The sequence below is a fragment of the Hemitrygon akajei genome, chromosome 24 (assembly GCF_048418815.1).
Source record: "Hemitrygon akajei chromosome 24, sHemAka1.3, whole genome shotgun sequence".
Classification (NCBI taxonomy): Eukaryota; Metazoa; Chordata; class Chondrichthyes; order Myliobatiformes; family Dasyatidae; genus Hemitrygon; species Hemitrygon akajei.
In genome coordinates, this window is record NC_133147.1 from 25,399,856 (window position 1) to 25,422,905 (window position 23,050).

The 23,050-nt window shown below is 42.2% G+C and overlaps 1 protein-coding gene across 1 annotated transcript; it reads right to left on the bottom strand.

Moving 5' to 3' along the window:
- Positions 1-647: 647 nt before the first annotated feature.
- LOC140715663 (probable G-protein coupled receptor 139) lies at positions 648-20,915 on the bottom strand. Its single transcript, XM_073028028.1, has 4 exons — positions 20,846-20,915; positions 18,623-19,489; positions 1,419-1,516; positions 648-731 (listed from the first exon to the last, which is right to left on the bottom strand). The coding sequence occupies exons 1-4, from the start codon at positions 20,913-20,915 to the stop codon at positions 648-650; spliced, it is 1,119 nt and encodes a 372-aa protein (XP_072884129.1).
- Between the last annotated feature and the right edge of the window lie 2,135 nt (positions 20,916-23,050).

Genomic DNA, 23,050 nt, shown 5'->3' on the forward strand with positions numbered 1-23,050 from the left:
CATAAAGCTCAATCGTTTAATTGCATATTGTGTACTGGTTATTATTTCGTGGTACTGATTTATAACAGGGGACACATCGCGCAGCATCTGCGCAAACGAGATTTCCTAAATTTGACCGCGCCGGAGGCTATTATTCCCTATATTGTGCCGTTAGCCGAAGCCAGAGGTACATAGAAGAATCCTCAGCAGGAGCACAGTGGATGTCCCAGACAGACTCGCATGTGAACTGTCGCAACATTTGGAAATATAGTTTGCGGCCCTGAATGGTGGTGAAGTGGAAGTTAATGGGCAGGTATAGCACTTCTTTGGCTCACAAGGATAAGTGCCCGGAGGAAGACTCGTTTGTTAGGCCGACTGGACAAGAAAATGACGGACAGTTTGATTGCTGCGGAAAGCCGAGAATGGGATAGTGGGATATCATAGGTGTCGAACACTCCTACAATCGAAAAACAGACTATTAAATTAAACTTCATTTCCATAATGATTTCCGGTACATAGTGACGGAATACCGTTTAATTCAAATTCAGTACAGCGTTTTGCGCAAAATTAACTTGTGACTAAACGGAACGAGTTTGTTCATTTAATGCATTTTTTGCAAGAACTTGCTACTTCCGTGACCGAGCTAACGGATGTGAAATGTTCAGGGGTCATTTCATCAGAACCTTCAGTTCTTTCCGGAATTTGTTTTGAGTCACTGCGTAGATAAACGTGTTTGTGCAACAGCTCAGCATCTGAAACACATTGGCACATTCCATCAGAATAAACCTGGGGACGCTGTAGCCATTAATTGTAAAACCAACTTGAAATCGCTCTCAAAAGAAGTAAATAACATACGGCATCCACAAAAGGATGAAACATACGAGATTGCAAAGAGCAGAATAATCGACTTCCTGCGACTTTCCATCTCTGGATCGCTCTGTCTCTGTCCTGCGGGAGAACTCCGGAGTCGTCTGCGGCCCGGACTGGCCACCAGAATATGCCTGACAGTCAGAGCGTTGAGGGAGAGAATAAGCAGGAATGGGAGGCAAGGGGTCAGAAGGCGATCGGTCCAATTAAATATTGTCCACAGCAGAAAAGAATAGAGGATACCCTTCGGTTTGCAATACCAGGGCACGTTGTCAATGACGTAAACTGGTTCGTACAAAAAAGTACCAGGGAATGTTGATCAGGCAGCCCAAAGTACAGACGGTAGAGACAACTACGCCAGTAGTTCTGTGGGTGCAGTACTTTGCTTTGGGTTTCTGCCACCAGATGGCGACATATCGGTCAAAGGTGAACGTCACCGTTAACCAAACTCAACTGTCCCTGGCGGCGTAAATTAACGCAATGCTGGAACTGCACACGGGCATGATGGATAGGGAACAACCGGGAAAATAAATAGCGGGAATCCGGTTTAATATCACAGTGGTGATAATTACCAGAAGATCTATCGCCGCCATGAAGACGAGGTACCGGCTGATACATCTGGACAGGCCGCAGTTTCCTCGGGACAGGATCACAATGGCCACTATATTAACTGTGGGAGAAAAAAAAATGCAGATTAGTGACAGAACATACTTGCTATAGAAATAATTCAGAAGTTTGCATGATTTTGGAATGTCACCAAAAAAACTTCAACAAATTTCTCTAGATGCTCTAAAATGAGGATTATCCTAATTGGCTGCATCACGACCTGGTACGGAGAACAGAATGACCAACAATTAAAACGGATACAGAAAAAATGCTTACGTAACACACCATATTTCAACGTACACTTTGCGTCCACTTTATTGCGCAAGCCTGCACACCGACTCGAAGATCCGAATACTGTACCTGATTCACTAATCAAGTGACAGCAACTCAATACATAAAAAACATGCAGACATGGTCAGGAACGGGGGTTCCCGGTTAGTTGTAGGGGCCACGGCATAAAAAAACGTTAGGTATCTCTGGTCATGTTTTTGTTAATGGCTAACATCAGAATGGCGATACAAACTCATCTCAGCAATTTTGACAGTGGAACATTTCTTCGTGCCAAACAAACAGGGTTCAGTATCTCAGAACCTGCTGATCTGCGAATTTCACGCACACCATAAAAGTCTCTAAAATATTAAAGAAACAAACAAAAAATCGAGTAAGCGTCATTTCTACTGCCGAAATCGACTTATTAATGAGGGAGGACGGGTAAGAATGGCTCGACCGATTCCAGTTGCCAGGTAGCCGACAGCAGCTCAAATAACTATTGGTTGTACCCGTACACTCAGAAAAGACCGCGGCTACTTTGCACCTCAGTTAACCCACTGTAGAAAATGTCGGCGATGGTCATAAAGAATGCGACGTCAGCGCACGAAGAGCTAAAATTAGTTCGAGCATTAATACAGCGTGGTAACGACAATTAATGCATTCAGTCTTGTTACAGGTGCTGCCGCGTGTTGGCAACATTCAAGAAATGTCATTTGCTTTACTGCCTTTCAAATATTAGCTGCACGTTTAGTTTCTCAAGGACGTCGTCTATGTAACTGCCTAAACCTCATGCAGACAGACAACTCTTATCATTCCCTACCCTCTACAGATTGTCATGCCGTTCTTTTCGATCGACCGAACATATCGGTATGAATTTATATATCTTAATGCAAAAGCCATATTTATACATTATAAATAGTACGGTGCAAACGTCTTAGAGTACCTGAGATGTTTGACAGAACTGTAAGCGGTTTTTTTTTTAAATGTCATTTCCTTCGTGGGTTCATTTTCATCGGGTTTGAAGCAGTTGGTGGGAAGACATATCCATGTTTATTTCCCCTTGAAACAGCAATATCTGTAAGTCTTATGGTTTTGTTAATAGCGGTAAACATTTAGCAGATACAGTATGTATGTTATGTATTCGTTTCATACATATACTGAATAAAAACACCCAGTGTAACTTTACTAGGTCTATCTGTCGACAGCAATTCAATTAGTTAAGACCACAACAGCATAAGACATAAGATCACAGACATTTAATTAGTAACAAATACTTTACCTGGAACCGCGATCACTGCAAGAGCAGTGCAGTAAATTGCATACACCAAGCCTCTAGGAGGGGCATGCATTTTCCGTGAGGGTATGCGAGACCCGTTCCTCACACTGATCGCGTTTTTGTCGATTTCAGAAGGAGTCCTCAATATACTTGACGTTCAACCGCGAAAGTCAATTAAATAAGCTCATGTTGTTTACAACTCAGTCACGAGAAATGATATTAACTTAAGATACAGTCAGTGAACGAAGACAATGACTGACGTCACAATTAGCATTGCGAAGAACTAACGAACATTCCCAATAGAATGAGTTGGCAAATTAGGAAATTTTTGCAGGTCTTCTTGCTTTCTCATGAAATTGGTGGTGGGGGTTGAGAACCTATTGCATACACAGTTAAACCTCAATATTCAATATTTAACAAAAGTATTCTCTTTACTGACTTGGCATTATGAACACACCGATCTGACGTAATAGGTCGTGATTATTGAAATTGTATTTGTACATTATCTATATAATGTAGATTGTGTATATGCTTTACCCATAAAATGTATACGTACACTCAGTGTCGACTTTATAAACTACTCCTACAGACCTACTCTTTAAAACAAATATCCGATTAGCCAATAATGTGAGAGTAATTCATAAGGACAATATGACGAGAAGACAGATAAACAGAATCAGGCTATTTGGCCCGTTGATTCTGCTCTGCCGTTCCATCGTAGTTGATTTATTATAGCTCTCTACCCCATTCTTCTGCCTTCTCTCCGTAACCGGTGACGCCCTTCCTAATCAAGAACCTATCAACCTCCGCAAAAAAGTCACACCTTGACTTGTGATCTACTACCGCATCTGGTCATGAATTCAAAAGATTGGCCACCTTCTGATTAAAGATCTCTGAATTAAACGGACGTCCTACCTTTCTGAAACTCTACAATCTGATCCTGGACTCCACTACAACAGGAAATACCCTCTACATATTTACTCGATGTGGGACTTTCGATATTTGGTCAGTTTCAATGAGAGGTTCTCCCCATTCTATTTTATAAACGACTAGAGAGTAAAAACTCAGATCCAGCAAATGCTTCTCATACTTTAACCTTTATCACCACAGATGGCTCTGGAACCAAGTCGTTGGGCGTATTTAAGGCAGAAGTTGAACGGTTCTTGATCAATCAGTGTCAGAACAAAGATTATGGGAAGGAGGCAGAAGAATTGACTTGGGATAACAAATCAGTCATGATGGAATGGTAAAGAAATTCTGGGCTGAATGGCCTAATTCTGCTCCACGGTCTGATGTACTTATGACGTTCTTACATTCGGATATAATTGGGAAAAGCAATATCACCAGTACACATCTTCAGCTAATGTATTCATGCGGATTTCAGAAAGCTGAGACACATAGGGTAGAACAAAACGTGTGCTCAATGTTACGGTAATAATGCCGCTTCAGCAGTTGGTGCAGTTAATAAGAGTATCATGCACCTCAGACACAGCAAGAGAGATACACAACAGGTCAATTGCAACGTTACCTTGAATTTGGTCAGGTACAGGAATGGCAAAGTTCACGGCGGATGGGACACTCGGAAGAACAGATAGATAGATAGATAGATAGATAGATAGATAGATAGATAGATAGATAGATAGATAGATAGATAGATAGATAGATAGATAGATAGATAGATAGATAGATAGATAGATATATAGATAGATAGATTGATACTTAGAAACGATTCAGCAAGTTGCTGGATTAATGATCATATTGTTAACCACATATCCCGGGAGCAGAATGAAAGGCATAGATTCAAATTGGATTACAACATACACGTCAAAGTTCAAAGAAAGAAATTATGTTCAATGTATTTATGCGTCATCGCATATATCCCTGAAATTTATTTTCCCACTGCAATACTCAGCAAATCTACAGAGTATTGACTGTAACAAGATCAATGACAGATCAACAAGTGTGCAGATGACAACAAACTGTGCACATACTATGCAAATAAATAATCCACAATAAACGACAACATTAAATAACAAGATAAAGATTCCTGAAAGAGATAACATTGTTTATGGCAACTTCTCAATGGATTGACAAGTGAATGCAGTGATTCTCTTTTGTTTCGGAGCCTGATGGTTGTGGGGTAGTAACGGTTCTTGAACCTGGTGTTGCGAGTCCAGAAGCTCGTGTAGCGGATACATGATTGCAGCAACGGGAAGAGAGCAGGGCAAGGGTGGCGAGGATCTCTGATGATGGATGCTATATTCCTACCACAACGTTACATGTAGATGTGCTCAGAGGTTGTGAGGGTTTCGGTTCAATTGCCTTTTGTAAGATCTTAGGGTGGATGTGTCTGCTTCTGTGTCAACCCCCGCCCCGACACTCTTTCCTTGCACTAGTCGCACACCACTTCAGCATATATCCACCTTCGCCGTTTCCAACATCCTTTGCTCCCACCAGATTTACAAGCTCGGTCTACGCTCCACTTTGAGAAGCACAGTGCTCTGCAAAATTCTTAGGTGCTCGAGCTATATATATGCACAGTACTCTACTTCCGATGATAAGGCTTTGAGAATATATTTATCTATTTCTCCACCTAATTGCTGACAATACTGTGACCTATGCACCTGGGTCTGGGTCTGTTGCCTGCCATATTTACACATTAGCTTCGCGTGTATCTATGTGTAGTCCCTGCGTTGTGTTGTTTTCTTGTCGTTTCCGCTTTTTATGTTAATGGATTTGAACGATTTTGCGGCATTTTGGAATAAATTCTTAGTAATTCCCTACCACTACAACTACCACTCCTGAACAGTGCAGAACTGGAGGAGGCAAGGTAAAAAGAGAGCCCGTGTTGAAAGCAATTACCCCGCCGGAGGTTTTGAGATTTACACCCTGGATAAGACTTCAATTTTAATAAGACTTCGCCAGAAGAGCAAGGGTAACATTAGTTATCGAGACGAATGTAGTAATGGCTCAGGACACTGGAGCTCAGAGTTCAATGTCCTCTGTAGGTACTCAACGTGAATGGAGAGTGCTTAACCAGACGCACCGATTTCCTCCGGGAGACCAAAGTCGTGCCAGGTAGGTTATTCGGTCATTGTAAATTGTACCGTGGTTATGTTTGGGTTACATCGGGGTTATTGTGGATTGACGGGGCGACCCTTCCCAAGGATCGGAAGGGCCAACTTCACGCTGCATAATTAAAGAGATAAATAATGAATAAAAATATTCACGTTTCACTCATCCATGTGTGATCAACAAAAGGTTATCCAGATCTATATTGTTACGAAGGATGAACAGCTCTGATGGGCAGAAGGGTGCAAGGTTGCCCATGTCCCCCTCCCCTGGGAGAATCAGAAACTGTTGCTGCTTCCACGTGTTAATGAGAGAGAAAGAAATGGAACAAAAACATACTGGGACTGGAACATCCGCTGCTGATAACACCGGGGGAGAGAGACCATATTATGACTCCTGTAAGACTCACGGCTCCGGAGAGGGCTGTTTACTTGGTACTATTCTGTTCATTAAAATTCCTCAGTGGACAGCCGGAGTGGGCTGGTTTGATGGACTAAGCCATTCAAAACTGATTGACACCTGAGACCCCGTAAGTAGGGATAAAAGTGAGGTCTGGGGAGACACCCCTCAGACACACCAAGAGACGCACCAAGAGACACACTAGTGAGCACTGTTTAAGTGTTGGAACCCACGAGAAAAGTGTGGTGCATCGGAGACCGAACGAAGGTTCGGTCAATTTTAACTCACAATGTTTATAGCGGGGCCGGTGGGGGCTTGTGTGTGTGTCCACCCTTGCCTGGGTGACGAGTCCACCATAGAAGAACGGTCTAGCTAAAGGACAGAGGGGTCATACCTGAATGGCCACAACAACACATCAACGCATCAAGAAAGTAAAGGAAGGTTTGCAAGACAATAGCTGTTACTGTTTGCTCTCTCTCTCTCTCTCTCTCTCTCTCTCTCTCTCTCTCTCTCTCTCTCTCTCTCTCTCTCTCTCTCTCTCTCTCTCTCTCTCTCTCTCTCTCTCTCTCTCTCTCTCTCTCTCTCTCTCTCTCCTCCTCTCTCTCTCCCTCCAACGGTTACAACAAAAGAACCAACAACTACCTCAGCCTACATGAACTGAACTTTATACTTTCCCATGATAATTCCTTATTCCCTAGACAACGATAGAGCTTGTTTATTATTGATTATTATTATACCCACACTTCTAGGTTTAGTATTGCTAACGTGTATTATCTGTATATTGGCATTGTTGATATTTATTTGTATATTTTACTAATAAGCACTGTTTTGAAAGTAGTACCAGACTCCAACGAATACTTCTATTTTTGCTGGTAAGACACCCAGTTACGGGGTACGTAACAATATGAAACTTTTTTTTCTGTACCATGTGATGTTCATCAAGACCACATTTATGTACCGTGTTTGTTGACTGGGAAGGTCAATCTCTCATAACTTTCCATGAAGATTACAACGGTAATCATAATTATCTTAACATCGGAGACCCCTTCTCAGAGGCAGAGGGGATTGTTGTTGCAATACCGTCCCGGGACCAGGTGGTTAACAATAAATGCATAATACAAAAGAAGAAACCAACAAATCCAAGACGACAAATGCAGACATTGTCGAAATAAATGCCAAGAGAAATCATAAGACCATTAGACAATACTGCATAGGAGCAGAATTAGACACACAGCCGCTGCTCCGTACATCCATCACTGCTGCTTCCGGATCCCTCTCAACCCCATGCACCTGCCTTCTCACTATACCCTTTGATGTCCTAGTCGATCAGGAAACTATCAACTTCCGCGTTAAATATACTTACACCGTAAGCTGTGACACTGCAGTCCGCAGATTCACTTGTCTCTGTCCTCTTTACATAATATCCTCTTTACCTGTATTCCAAAAGGTCGTCCCTCAATCCTGAGACTGTCCCTTATAGTTCTGGATACCCATATTATAGAAATATCCTTTCCGCCTCCACTCTGTGCACTCCTTTCACATTCGGTAACAGTCATGAGATTTTCCCGTATTCTTCTAAATTTCATTAGTACAGGCCCAAAGTTGCCAAATGCTCCTCATGTGTTAATGTCTTCATTCCCGGAATCATCCTCATGAACTTCCTCCGGACTCTCTACAAAGACAATACATCCTTGTTGAGATATGAAGCCTAAACTGTTGACAATACTTCAAGTGCCTTCTAAAGCCTCAGCATTATCCTGTTGCTTTTATTTTATATCCCCTTTTAAATAAACGTCACTAGTGCATCTGCTTTCATTGCCATAGACCTAAACTGTGAATTAACCTCATGGAGTCTTGCTCAAGGTCCCCAAAGTCCATCTTCATGTCTGATGTTTGAAACTTCTACCATTTAGATAATAGTCTCCACAGTTGTTTCTTTTACTAAAATGCATTATCGTACATTTTCCAGCACTGTATTCTTTCTTTGAAAAGTAGCTGTTCAAAAATTAGCCGCTAAGAAGCACCACTAGTCGCTGGCACCCAACCAGAATAGGCCCACTTTATTCCCACTCAATGCCTCCTACTTATCAGCCATTCCTGTATCCATTCAAGCATCTCCATTGTGTCGCCTTGGGATTTTATCTTGTTAAGCAGCCTCAAGTTTGGCACCATATCAAATGCTTTCTGAAAATCTATATAAATGACAACGACGCCGCTTCTTTGTCAATCTTGATTGTTACTTCCTCGAAGAACTACAACAGAATTTTCAGGCAAGATTTCCCTTCACTGTAACCATGATGACGTTGACTTAATTTGTCTTTAGTCTCTAAGGACCTCAAAACCTCATCCATACTATTAAACTCCTACAATTTATTAACCACTGATGTCAGCTTAACTTGGCAATACTGCCATTGCTTTTGCGTTCGACCCTTCTAAAGGAGCTTGTTGATATTTGTAATCTTCCAGTCTCAGGGACCATGACAGAATCAAATGATTCTTCAAAGGTCAGAACCGGTACATCAGTTATCTTTTCAGCAACATCGCTCAGAACTCTATGATGTCGTCCATCTGGTCCAGGTGACTTATCTAACAAGACCTTCGCTCGTACCTTTTCCTGTATAATAGCAACGGCACGCACTCCTGTTCCCTGGCACTCACAAACCTCTGACACACTGCTAGTGTCTTACACAGTGAAGAATGATACAATGCAGTTATTTTTTGTCTGTCATTTTTAGTCTGCCATTTTTGCCCCCATTACTACATCACCAGCCTCATTTTCGAATGGTTCAATAGAATACCTCACCTCTCGTGTACTCTTTATAGAACTGAGAGAAAAAAGAATCAGTATTCTGATTTATATTACCATTTAGGTTACCCTTATATTTCATCTTTTTTCCTCATAGCTATTTTACTATTATTTTGTTGTTTTTAAACGCATCACAACCAACCAACTTCCCACTGAGTTTTGCTGCCTTATATGCCATTCCCTTGACTTTGAGCGGTCGCCAGCTTTCTTTCTTGCCTAACCCTGCAATTTGAGAACTTCTTTTCCCGTGGGACATTTCTTACCTGCACCTTGTAAACTATTCTCAGAAATTTTAGCCATCTCTGCTCTGCCGTCATCCCCGCAAATACCCCCCTCCAATCCAAACAGGGAAACTCCTCTCTCACGCCTCTGTAATTCCCTTTATTCCATTGCGATACTGATACATGTGACTTATACTTCTCCTTTTAAAATTTCAGGATGAATTCAATCATATTATGATCACTGCCTGCTTGAAGTTCCCTCACTTTAAGCTCCCTAATAATATCTCGGTTATTACACAACACCAAATCTAAGATCGCCTTTCCCCGAATAAGCTCAGGTACAAGCAGCTCTAAAAATCCGTCTCATGAGCATTCAGCAAACTCCGTCTCTTATAATCCGACAGCAACCTGATTTTTCTATCCCTTTGGATATTGAAGTCCCCGGTTACAATTGTGTCATTACCCTTATTACACGCCTTTTCCAGCCCCCTTTGCAATCTCAACCCAACATCCTAGCTGTTATTTGGAGGTCTACATATATTCCCAAAATAGTATTTTACGCTTGTACTTTCTTGGCTCCACTCACAACGATTCAATTTTTTCTGACCCTGTGTCAGCTCATTCTACAGAGATAATTCCATCTTTTACCCAACAGAGCCACACAGCCGCCTATGTCTTCTTGCCTGTCCTACCGATGCAAAGCATATTTTTTGATATTAAGTTGCGAACCATCGTCTTTTTTCAGCCATAGCTCACCGACCAATCTGTAACTGCATCATGAGTTTTTAATTCTCATTGCGAATGCTGTGCACACTTACATACCATACCTGCAGTCTTGCATTCTTCACCATTTTGTATTTTGCTTCTGTGCTACAATGTAAGTACTTACTATAGCCGTTTTGGTAACCAATCATTGGTTTGGCCTCCCTTACATTCATGGTACATTCATCATTTGCTTGTCAACCTGCTGGCTCATCCTCAGCTCTGCCATATTTGTTCCCATCCCCCTGCCGTATTGGTTTAAACCACTCCCAGTGGCTCTAGGATATATATCTGCAAGAATCTTTATCCCCCAGGTATTTAAATGTAACCCTTCTCTTTTTACAAGTCACATCTGCCACAGAGGAAATCGTAATTATTGATAGAGCTGTCTCCCTGACCGCTGCTACAATTCTTTAGCGAGTCCTTTATCTGCCACTTTATTCACTGTCACGGGCTATAGGCAGTAACCCCGTGATTACAACCGCTGAGATCCTGCTTCTACCTTCCTTCCTAACTTCCTATACACATCTGCAGGTACTCCTAACCTATTCTACCGATGTCGTTGGTACTACGACTTCAGACCGCTCACCCTCCCTTCTCAGGATACTGTGGATGCGTATTGAAACATAGCGGACCCTGGCAGCCGGGAGGCAAATAACTATCCGTGTTTCTTTTTCGGGTCTACAGAATCGCCTGTCTGTCCCCTGACTAATGAGTATCATATTACTGCTGCCACCCTCTTCAGATTCCAACCCTTCTGAGCCACAGTGCCAGAGGCACAGCCTCCATGACTTCTCGTAGTTAGATCGACCCACCAGCAGTACTCAAAATTGAGTACTTATTATTGAGGGGGACGGCCATAGGGGTGAGCTCCACCATCTGACATTCTCCCTTCCCTCTCCTGACAACCACTCATTTGGCTGTCTCCTGTAGCCTTGGGGTGACTGCCTCCCTGTAGCTCCTGTCTGTCACTGCTTCTCATTCCCTAACAAGCCGGAGGTCGTCGAGCTGCAGCTCCAGCTACCCACATGGTCTCTCAGGAGCTGCAGATGTGACCATCGGGGAGGGGGGAGGGTGGTTCCAAATCTCCTTAAAATCCTACTTCTGGCGCCCAGAACGAAACGCTCTGTAGGCGTACCCTGCACACTCGCAAGAATAAATAAGAAAAAATAAATAAGAAATAAGGAATGAGCGTACCTACTTAGCAAAACAATTCAACATATTACAGGATTCTGTAGCAGTTTAACTCAATCTGATTACTTATATGGGCAAAAGTTCATTAGCCAAAATCTTGGTTTAAAATGTAAACTTATAAAAGAAGCCATAACATTCTGTCAATGCCGAAAGTCAGAGTCCCAGAAATTATATTACGACCCATCTCATTTCTTCCCCATTCTGATACTAGGTCTGAAAAACAACTGAACCTCTTAACCATGTCAACATTCTTATATTAATTGAGCTGCTTCCATATGATTGGCTGATTACATATTTGCATTAACTGGTAGGTGTACAGGTGTACCTAGTAAAGTGGCCATTCAGTATAGAACATCATGCACAGAAACAATAAAAACAAAAATAACAGCCAGAACCTTCAGGTTCCTCTTCATTAATTTATTAAAAATTGCTATTCTGTCATTACACCAGTGGTAGCCATGACGAATCCTCTCTACCGACAGTACAAGACCAGACACCTTTAAACTTCTTGTCCAGTGTCTTACAGGTAGGGCGCCACTGTAGCATAGCGGCTAGGCTACGCTATTAGAAGCCGGGGAGTCGGGCTTCGGAGTTCATTTCCCGGCGCTGTTGTATTTGTACGTCTTCCCTGACAAAAAGTGAGGTTTCCCCTGTTACTCTGGTTTTCTGCCACAGTTCAAAGACGTACCGGGAAGGTTAATAGAGCAGTGTGTATTGTCCCGTGATTAGGTGAGGTTTAAATCGTGGTTATCCTAAGTTGACGGGGTGGAGAGCTCGAAGGATTTGAAAAGCTTCTCCACGCTATTCGGGGAATTAAATGAATGAATGAATGAATGAATGAATGAATGAATAAACAAACAAACAAATAAATAAATAAATAAATAAATAAATAAATAGCTGAGCAAACAAAAGAGTACATCTTTCGAAAGATAAATAGATTGGTAAATAATTAGTTAATCCGTAGATAGATAGACAGATAACTAAAAAATAAATAAAGATCTAAGGAATTTCAAACGAAATGAGGAAAAACTGACAGGATGCCAGTTTTTAATGGTTTTAATATTACATTTACATCAGCTTCTTATTTTACCGACTTTAATGCAATAAGAAAGCTTATTCATTTTTGGTTGGTCGTCGATCTGTCTTCGGCCAATGATGTCATACCACCCTATCGAAACATAGTCCACGATTAATGTAACACTCCCATCCCATGCAAAGCTATAACCCTCCATTATTATTTCATATTCCCAATCTGCCAAGTGAAAAGTGTCTTTAATCTCTGCAGTGTGTTGGGTACAACACCACACTCGAAGGTACGTTTCGAATATTTATTACACTCTATGTAAAAAATACAACCTTTGATATTTCCTCTTAATTCTCTTGCACTTACTTTGAACGGATTCCTTCTGGCGTTCGCCATTGTCGCTCTGGGATAGAGGCCTTTGTTATCTATTCCATCTGCGCCTGTCATGATGCTATGCAGCACTATCAAGTCACCTTCATGCTTAGAGAGGAAATCTTTAACTGGATGAGCTGCTCTGCATACGACATGCTCTCTAACCCAGGCAACAACTCTCCTCTGAACCATTCCTAAAGCCTTCTTTTTTGTCTCATAATGACACCACCAGAGTGGTCTGACCAGGATTTTGCAGAACTTCAGGATTACCTCGTGGCTTTTGAACTAAAATCCTGCGACCATCTTTACGACCATAAAACAACAAACATAGGAGCAGAATCAAGCCATTTGTCCCATAGACTCTGCTTCACCATTCACCGTGGCTGATTTATCATCCATCTCTGCCCGATTGTCCTGCCTTTTCAGTCTAAACTTTGACTCCATTACTAATGCAGAACAAAAACATACCCTCCGATTTAAATATACCCAATGATATGGCCACCACAGGCGTTCGTGGCAAAGAAATCCAAGGGACAAAGCGAGTGTACGTAGTGGCAAGCGTTACTAATAAGATCTACGAGAGATAATTGATAAGTTCGTAGCCTAAAGTAGAAAGAAATGAGTAATTAACTTCAAATCTGTGAAATGACTCAAAGAGTTGAACTGCAAGGGCATGTAGCGAGAGCTGTATTACTCATTCCCTTGTACCTCAGGCCACGAATTTATCAATCACCCTGCTGTGGACACTTTCTGGAGGTCGAAGATCCGTATGCTCCACGACCCCTGGACTAAGTGTGTAAATGTAGGAGGGGACCATGTTGAAAAATAAATGTGCTAGATTTTCTAAAATTGACTCCTTTTGCCTTAGGCCACAAACTTATCAATCACCCCTCGAATTGTGTTATTTATTTATATTTTATATTGAGATATAACCTGGAACAGGGTCTTCCAACACTACGAGGGTCGTAGCCCAGCAACCCAATTAGATAACTCTCGCTTAATCATAGGTGTAACAACCTGGGAAAGGTTTCCCTGCTGATTTAACGGTTTCTCTGTAGCGCAGAGTTTGGGTTATGTATAGTGATAACGGGAGCTTTGGAAATGCGCTGGCCAAGGAGAGGAGATGCTTTTTCTTTCTTGTTGGCCAGAGAGAAGGTTTCGCGGTCTTTTTTTTCTGTGGAAGATGGAGAGAGAAGTTACCAGACCGGGAAAGTGCAGACTGCAGGATAGAATGGTCTTGGTATGGGGTCGGGAGTCGACGCCCGGTGAGGAATTCAATGGAGAACGAACAGATGGGAAAACCATGAGCTCCAACGTTGGGCATTAGACTGCTCCATGGGCCATTTTTACTTTTTTTGTTATCTTTGTAACCCTATAGTCAAATTAAGAATTATAAACTCAATCGTTTATTTGCATATTGTGGGTTTTTTTAAACTCGTGGTACTGATTTGTAAAAAGGGAACACATCACTCAGCAACTACCCAAACAAAATTTCTTGTTTTGCTGGGCCGGAAGTTGTCTTCCCCGAAGTTAAGTCGATAGTCGAATCCAGAGATACACAGGGAAATTCACAATGAGCATTTGACCTAATGAGCAGTATGTCTTTGTACTGTGCGATGCAAACTGCAAAACCCGAGGGATCCTATGCAGTCAGAAGGTGTCATGAACTTTTCGTGTCAGTACACCTCCATTTGTTAATCCTTGTCTTATTCGGAGTGGTAAGCCAGAGAGTCATAGAGCAGTAGAGAAGTACAGTACAGAAACAGGCCCTTCGGCCCATATGTCGAAACATTTAAATTGCCTATTTTCATTGACCTGCTCCGCTCCCCATAACCCTCCTTACCCCCTATGCCTCTACCAACCACGTTCCTATCGAAACTTCTGTTAAACGTTGAATTCGAGCTCGCATGCTCCATTTGTGCTGGTAGATCATTCCACACTCTCACGACCAACTGAATGAAGAAGTTTCCCTCGGTAAATTTTCTGTTTGAATTCATATGAATAAACTCTTGTTGAAGTGTCTGCGTGGGAGTCTGTCGTTTCTCCAATCCTGGGTTCAGCTGTTTGTCAGCGCACACCCTGACACGTGCAGAACGTACAAAGTCCTTATAGTCGGAGCCAGAATTCAACTCCCTGCTCCGACATCCCGTCCTCTATTACCATGGATTCAACCGCTACCCTGGTGCCGACCAAAAATAAATATAATACACTAATATCTAAGCGTTAGGTGTTCCACGTTTGGAGGTCAAATGAATGTCTGTCGTAAATGTCAGAAAATCTTTTGAGCATTGCTGTAGTGCAGGAGTCTATAGCTCTCCCGAAAGTAATGACAGAAGCAGATAGGGTATTAAAGAAGGCATACATTTATTCATTCGATGTAGCACTGAGTTCAAGACTCAGGAAGTTATATTTACCTGAATAAGCTTAATTTAGGAGTAGTGTCTACAATTTATTGATTTTCTTTCGAGGTGCAGCTCCGAATAGTCCACCAAGCCTCGCCACCCAGCAATCCCCCAAAATCTTTGATTTACCCTTAACCGTCTCGGGGCAATTTACAATGGTTAACCTACTAACCGGCACTCCCTTGGAATGTGGGAGGATGCCAAATCAACCAGAGGAAACCTACGCTACAGAGACTCCTTGAACAGGATGCCGGAACCGAACTCCAGTAAAAAACACATGCAAATATGGTTAAGAAGTTCAGTTGTTGTCCAGACGGACCATCATAATGGAGCGGAACTGTTTTTTTTTTGTGAATTTGACCGTGGAATTACGGGTGGTGCTACACCGGGTGTTTTCAGTATCTCAGAAAATGCTAATCTCACGGGAAGCATATAAAACATGCTGGAGAAACGTAACAGGTGAGGCAGTATGACTGGAATAATCAGACTTCGCCTCCGTCCGAAACACTTCAGCACGTCTGGAATGGAAGGGGGTAGAAGCCAGAATAAGTAGGTTGGGGAGGGGATGGGTACAAACCAGTGGATGAGTCCAGTTTAATGGGGAATGGGCGTAAAGTGAGAAGCTGGGAGTTTGCAGGTGGAGAAAGGGAAATGGCTGCAGAAGAAAGAAAGTGATAGTAAAGGCGAGAGGACTACCGGAGAAAAGGAAGGATGAGGGCCACCAGGGGAGATGATAAGCGGCTGTGGTGAACAGAAGAGGTAAACTCAGACCCAGAAAGTGGAATGGAAGAAGAGAGCACGGGAAGATGAAAAATTACAAGAGTTTCTAAAAATCGATAGTCGTGCCAAAACTTTGGAATCTTTGAGGTCTTTGAATTCCCGTAGGTCAGAGTTGACCATGAATATTACGTTCTAGCTGTCTAGACACCATCCAGGGCAGTACGATATGGAGAGAAAGCTGATTTCCATGCACCAAACTCTCCTTCTCTGCACATCTGATATGCCCAAAGGAGCAGCATAGACCGGTACAGTTTGGTGCCAGCATAGTGGCTGGAACTGCTGATCAATATTCAACTCAAGCCACATGTGAAGACGAAGAGCTGGACATGGTTTTCAAAGGCTAGATGAGGCGCACGCAAATGGGAATAAAAATAGTTAATGGGGGCAGTCCCCATTACCACCACCAGCTGTTATAACCTTAAGCTTCCTAGACGGAATATGAGGTGTAGCACCTCCAACCTCAGAGTACACTCATTTTGAGAAGGTCATGAACCGACATATCGGAATGGGCGTGGGGGTTTGGATCTCAGAAAAGGGAATGGTTTTTTACAGGTGACGGTGGGAGAAGTATAGCGAAGATAACTGTCAGAGTCCGTTAACAGAGAGATTGAGAGTGAGGAGAGAAGTCAGAGATGAACGAAATTAACTTAATGGCAGGGTGAACAATGAAGGTAAATTTCATGATACTGACGAGCTCAGCATGGATGCATGAAGCAGCACCAATGAGGTCGTTAATGTAGCGCAGAAAAAGCTGGACAACAGCGTTATAGAAGCGTTTAAATATGGTAACTTATTGGGATTTTCACCAACAATCGTCCCTTGAGTTTATGGTGCAAACAAATCCAATGAGCTGTAGTGCAGATAAACCAGATTATGATAGAGGTCTTCGTCGAGGATTGAGATTGTGAAGGGGCAAGAAGAGGGGAAAATGGTTCGGAAAGGGGTAACGGACGGAAGAGGGAAGGGAGCGTAAAGCACGTGGGAGACATTTTGTAATAATTAAGAAAACACTGTTTGGACTGAAATTACCTTGTCTGATGTCTCGGTACTGGGTGCCTCTGAACCCGCGCCGCCCTCTGCCGAGCACTCTTTCTTTGTAACCTTTTCCAAACTCGCTCTCTGTTGCACTTTGACAAATACACTACTGTGCGGAAGTATCAAACTCCTAGCAACGTATATGTGCCAAAAACGTTTGCAGAGGACTGTGCGTAACATTATTACTGGAAAGAGTGGCCTGTTTGTGCGCTGCTTATATCAACTACTCTATGGATCTATGCTTAGCTCGTGTAGAAATTCTGAGTCTCTTCCCCAGTTTGGTATTGTCAAACGAGAGTAGTAGATCTGAGAGGACAAAAGGTTTAAAACAAATGTCCTTACAAAAAAAAAAAGCCTGGTGATATTTACTTACCTTCTCAAAATGAGTGCTCAAATTGGAATCATGCAAAATGTCCCGTGATCATTGTCCACTTGCATTTTGTGCGCGAATGCTCTTTTATTATTCAGCGGATGAAAACACTTGTGTGAGATATTTTATTGGCTTCGGGCAACAGTAGATAGTTCAAGAACACAAAGTTTCTCCGGAAGGTGGAAAGTTTCAGCAAAGCACACAGAATGCAGAAACTCTGTAGGTCAAGCAGCATTTATGGAAGGGAATAAATAGTTGACATTACAGGCCGAGGCCCTTCATCAGGACTGGAAAGGAAGGGAGAAGAATGCAGAATTAGGCGGGTAGGTAAAGGAGGGAAGCTCAAAAGTGATCCGACAACTCAGGTGAGGGTGAATGCGAGTGAGTGGAGGAGGGCGATGAAGTAAGAAGATGAGAGGTGATAGATGCAAGGGTAGAAGGCTGCGAAAGAAGGAATCTGATAGGAAAAGGAGGCGGACCATGGGAAAAAGTCAAGGAGAAAGGGTACCAGAGGGAAGTGATAGGGATTTGAGGAAAAGAGAAGGCTTAAGAGCAGATTAGATAGAGATATGGAGGGAGAAAAGGGGAAGGGGAAGAAGTTATAGAAATACATCTTTATACCTTCAGGCTGGAGGCTATCCAAGGAAAATCTGAGGCGATCTTTCTCCAAGTTGAGAATGGACGCATCGTGTCAGTAGAGGAGACCATGAATCGAAATTTTGGAATGAGAATGGGCACTGGACTTAAAATGGTTGGTTTTCGGGAATTCCTGTTTGTGTGGATCCCAATCTATGAAGGGTCTCACCGATGTAGCGGAACCCACAGCAGGAGCACTGGATAAAGCAGATGATTCTGTCAAACTCACGGGTGAAGTGTTAAATCAACGGGAAAAACGGTTTTTGCAGCAGAATTTTGATGAGGGAGGGTGTGAATGGGTAGGTATAGCATATCATTCGCTCGCAGAAATTAGTGCTAGGAGAGTGATTAGAGGGGAGGGACAAATGGACAAAGAAATAGCGGAGAAAGCGAACACTGCGGAGAAAAGGGATAGTGCGAGGGCATAGACGCCTGTTTTTTTCCAACGAGTTCAAACGCAACGAGTTTGCTCATTAAATACATTTTTTTTCTTTTCACAGGAACCTGCCATGTTTGCGACTTAGCCACAGAATGTTAAATGCTCCGCATACATTTCATCAGGTCCTTCAACTCTTTCCGAAATTTGTTTTGAGTCACTGCGTAGATAAACGTGTTTGTGCAGCAACTCAACATCTGAAGCATATTGGCAATTTCCATCAGGATGAATCTGGGATCGCTGTAGCCATTGATTGTATAACCAACTTGAAATCGCTGAATAAGGAAGTGGATAACATACGGAGTCCACAGAAGGATGAAACATCCCGAGATTGCAAAGAGCAGGAGAATGGACTTTCTCCGGCTTTCCATCTCCGGGTCACTCTGTTTCTCTCCCGTGGGGCAACTACGGAGTCTCTTACGGGCCCGACTGGCCGCCAAAATGTACCTGACAGTTAGAGCGTTGAACGAGAGAATAAGCAGGAACGGGAGGCAAGGAGTCAGAACGCGATCGGTCCAATCAAATATTGTCCAGAGGATAAAAGAATATCGATCGTCCTTCTGTTTGCAATACCAGGGCACATTGTCAATGAGGTACATTGGTTCGTGCAAAAAGTACCAGGGAATGTTGATCAGGCAGCCCAAAGTACAGACGACAGAGACAACAATGCCGGCGGTTCTGTGGGTGCAATACTTTGCTTTGAGTTTCTGCCAGCAGATGGCGACATATCGGTCAAAGGTGAACGTGACCGTTAACCAAACCGAACTGTCCCTGGCAGCGTAAATTAACGCAATGCTCAAACTGCACACGAGAGTGATGGAGAGGACACTACCGGGAAAGTAAATAGCTGGAATCCGGTTTAATATCACGGCGGTGATAATTACCAGAACATCCGTCGCCGCCATAGACACGAGGTACCGGCTGATACATTTGGACAGGCCGCAGTTTCCTCGAGACAGGATCACAATGGCCACTACATTAACTGTGGGGGAAACAATTGGAGATTAGTAATAAAACACTCTCGCAGTCGAAGTAATTCAGAAATTTGCATGATATCAGCATGTCACCCATCAATCTTTGACCAACTTCTGTATATGATGTAAACAGAGATTTTCTTAACTGGTTGTATTACGACCTGGTATGGAAATCGCATTGACCAGGAAGTAAACGAGTACAGCAAAAACCTCCTGGGCTTGATTAACTAATGCACGCTTATCAAATGTAGACTCTGAGTCCACTTTATTAAGCGCACCTGCGCAAGTGCATATCTGATCAGCTAATTATGTGGAATCAACTCAATACATAAAACCATGCAGACATGGCAAGTGGCCATGTTCTCAACACTGGGTCAACGGAACCGTCGGTTACTGGTGGAGAACATCACATCAACAAATCTTGGGCATCGCTGGTCAAGATGTTCAATTGTTGTTCAGACCAAATATCAGAATAGGGAAGCCATGCGATCTGAAAAATCATGACAGTGAAATGATTGTCGGTGCCACACGGGGTGATTTGTGTATCTCAGAAACTGCTGTTCTTGTGGGATTTTCACACACAATAGTCTCCAGAACAGGACTCTCAGAGAAGTGTTAATTCTGTTTGTCTACTAAATGCAGAGAATATTTGCTCCAGAGTTAATCCACTTCAGAAAATATCAGCAATAGTCCTACATAAGGCGATATTAGTGTATGAAGAGTCAAAAATTAGATCAAACCTTAATACAGCTCGGTAGAGACAGTGGTAAAGACGCTTTCACTACTGTTCCAGACACTGCGGCCTGTTGTCAACATTTAAAAAAGAAGTCATTTAATTGATTTATTATCTGCCAAGTAGCTGCTGCACTTTTAGTGTGTCAAGAAAGTCTTCCAGTTAAATGCCTAAAACAAATGCAGCCAGATTACTCTGATCATTCTCTACCCTCCATTGATTGTCACGCCGTTCATATCGATCTTGCCATGACGAACACAGCGTTATGAATTTATATGACTTGATTTATAAGTCATATCTACAGATTATAAACAGCTCTGTGCAAAATTCTTAGGTTTATATAGAGAGAGAGTTAGCATATCTTTATAGGCATATTCAATAAATACAGTACACCCTAGACTATGTACCTAAGACTTTTGCAGAGTGCTGTATATGTAATAAATATTATGTACTCGATTTAAACAGTAATGTATGAAAACACTCAGTACCCACTTTATTAGGTACACTTATATATTTGCTCTTTGATACAAATATCTGCTCAACCAATCACGTGGCAGCTAATCAATTCATAAAGATCGCAAGATCATGAGGCGTAAGACTACAAATGTTACAATAGTAAGAAATGCTTTACCTGGAACCGCGATTACTGCAAGAGCCGTGTAGTAAATTGCGTACACCAGACCTCGGGGAGGGGCGTGCATTTTCCCTGAGGTTATACAAGACCGGTTCCTAACACGAATAGCTCTTTTCTCGATTTCAGAAGGACTCCTTAATATACCTGAAGTTCAACCGCTGAAGTCAATTAAATAAGCTCATGTTGTTTACAATTCAGTCATGAGGAAAGACATTAATTTAAGATACAGTCAGTGAACAAACATAATGACTAACGTCACAATTACCATTGCCGACAGCTAACGAACGAACAAATTTGGTAACATCCCCATTGGAGTGACCTCGTGAATTAGAAAATTGCTGTGATTCTTCTCGCTTTCCCATTAGATTTGTGTTGGTTGGTGGAGGGGGAGGGGGAGGGGGGAAAGTGTTGTATACACACTTAACCTTTATTTTGCAATATTTAACACCTGCTATTCACTTTCCGAACATGTCATGACGACGACATCGATATGATATGTAATACGAATTGGTTATAGAAATTATATTTAAATATTATATATATAAAGTTAAAGATGACACGTTTCTTTAATATTTCAAGCAAGGTTATTTTTTTATTTCTATCTTTTTACAGTTTCAAAATAACAAAAAAAAAGGAAAAGGGCCCGAAGCAAAAGTTTGGGCACCCTCCATGATCACTATATAGCAAAACCCCCTTTGGCAAGGATCACTGCTTGTAAACTCTTTCCGTAGTCAGCTAAGACTTTCAATTCTTGTTTGGGGTATTTTCGCCCATTCTTCCTTACAAAAGGCTTCTATTTCTGTGAGATTCTTGGTCCGTCTTGATGCACTGCTCTTTTGAGGTCTATCCGCAGATTTTCGATTATGTTTATGTCGGGGGACACTGAGGGCCATGGTAAGACCTCAGCTTGCGTCTCCTGAGGCAGTCCATTGTGGATTTTGAGGTGTGCTTAGGATCACTATCCTGTTGTAGAAGCCATCCTATTTTCATCTCCAGCTTTTTTACAGACGGTGTGATGCTTGCTTCCAGAATTTGCTGGTATTTAATTGAATTCATTCTTCACTCTACCAGTGAAATTTTCCTCGTGCCATTGGCTGCAGCACAAGTCTAAAGCACGATCGAACCACCCCCCGTGCTTAAAAGTTGGAAGGGTGTTCTTTTCATGAAATTCTGCACCCTTTTTTCTCCAAATATACATTTGCTCATTACGGCCTAAAAGTTCTATTTTAAGTTCATCGGTCCACAAGACGTCTTCCATCAGGCTTGTTCAAGTGTTTCTTTGCAAACTTCTGACGTTGAAATTTGTGGTGAGGATGCAGGGGAGATTTTCTTCTTATGACTCTTCCATGAAGGTCATATTTATGCAGGTGCCGCTGCACAGTAGAACAGTGCCCCAGCACTCCAGAGACTGTTCAATCTTCCTGAAGGTCTTTTGCAGTCAAGCAGGAGTTTTGATTTGCTGTCTAGCAATATTTCCAACAGTTCTCTCGGAAACCTTTCTTCGTCTTCCAGACCTGAACTCGATCTCCACAGTTCCTGTTTACTGCTATTTCTTAATTACATTACGAACTGAGGAAAGGACGACCTGAAAACGCTTTGCTATCTTCTAATAGATAGATAGATAGATAGATAGATAGATAGATAGATAGATAGATAGATAGATAGATAGATAGATAGATAGATAGATAGATAGATAGATAGATAGATAGATAGATAGATACTTTATTCATCCCCATGGCCTTCTCCTGCTGTGTGGCCATCATTAATTTTAATTTTCAGAGTGCTAGGCAGCTGCTTAGAGGAATCCATGGTTGCTGATTGTTGGGACAATGTTTGAGTAGTCAAGGTATTTACAAAGCTTTGATATTTTAATCACCTGTCCTTTCCTAGCGATGACTGTGAATAAGCCAAGCTAATTAAGGTTTGAGGCCTTGATAAAAGTTATCTGAGAGTTCAGAACGCCTGAGGTGCCCAAACTTTTGCATGGTGCTTTTTTCACTCTAAAATTGTACAAAACAAAAATAATACACGAATCTTGCTTAAATATTGAAAAGAATATTTCCCCTCTAACTTTATGACTTTTGTAGAGCACTTCATCTTCTACTCACGTAACCATTCACAGTAACAGAAATTTTGACTGGTGGTGCGCAGACTTTTGCATGCCATTCCAGTATACATACACTCGGTCGCGACTTTAATAGG

Bases quoted from the DNA above. Each gene is read 5' to 3' on its own strand.
- LOC140715663 (XM_073028028.1), bottom strand. From the start codon at position 20,915: ATGCACGCCCCTCCCCGAGGTCTGGTGTACGCAATTTACTACACGGCT. The intron at 19,490-20,845 runs GTAAAGCATTTC...TTTCCCCCACAG, and splicing joins TGCAGTAATCGCGGTTCCAG to TTAATGTAGTGGCCATTGTG. The intron at 732-1,418 runs GTAATTATCACC...AATGTGTTTCAG, and splicing joins TGGCGGCGATAGATCTTCTG to ATGCTGAGCTGTTGCACAAA.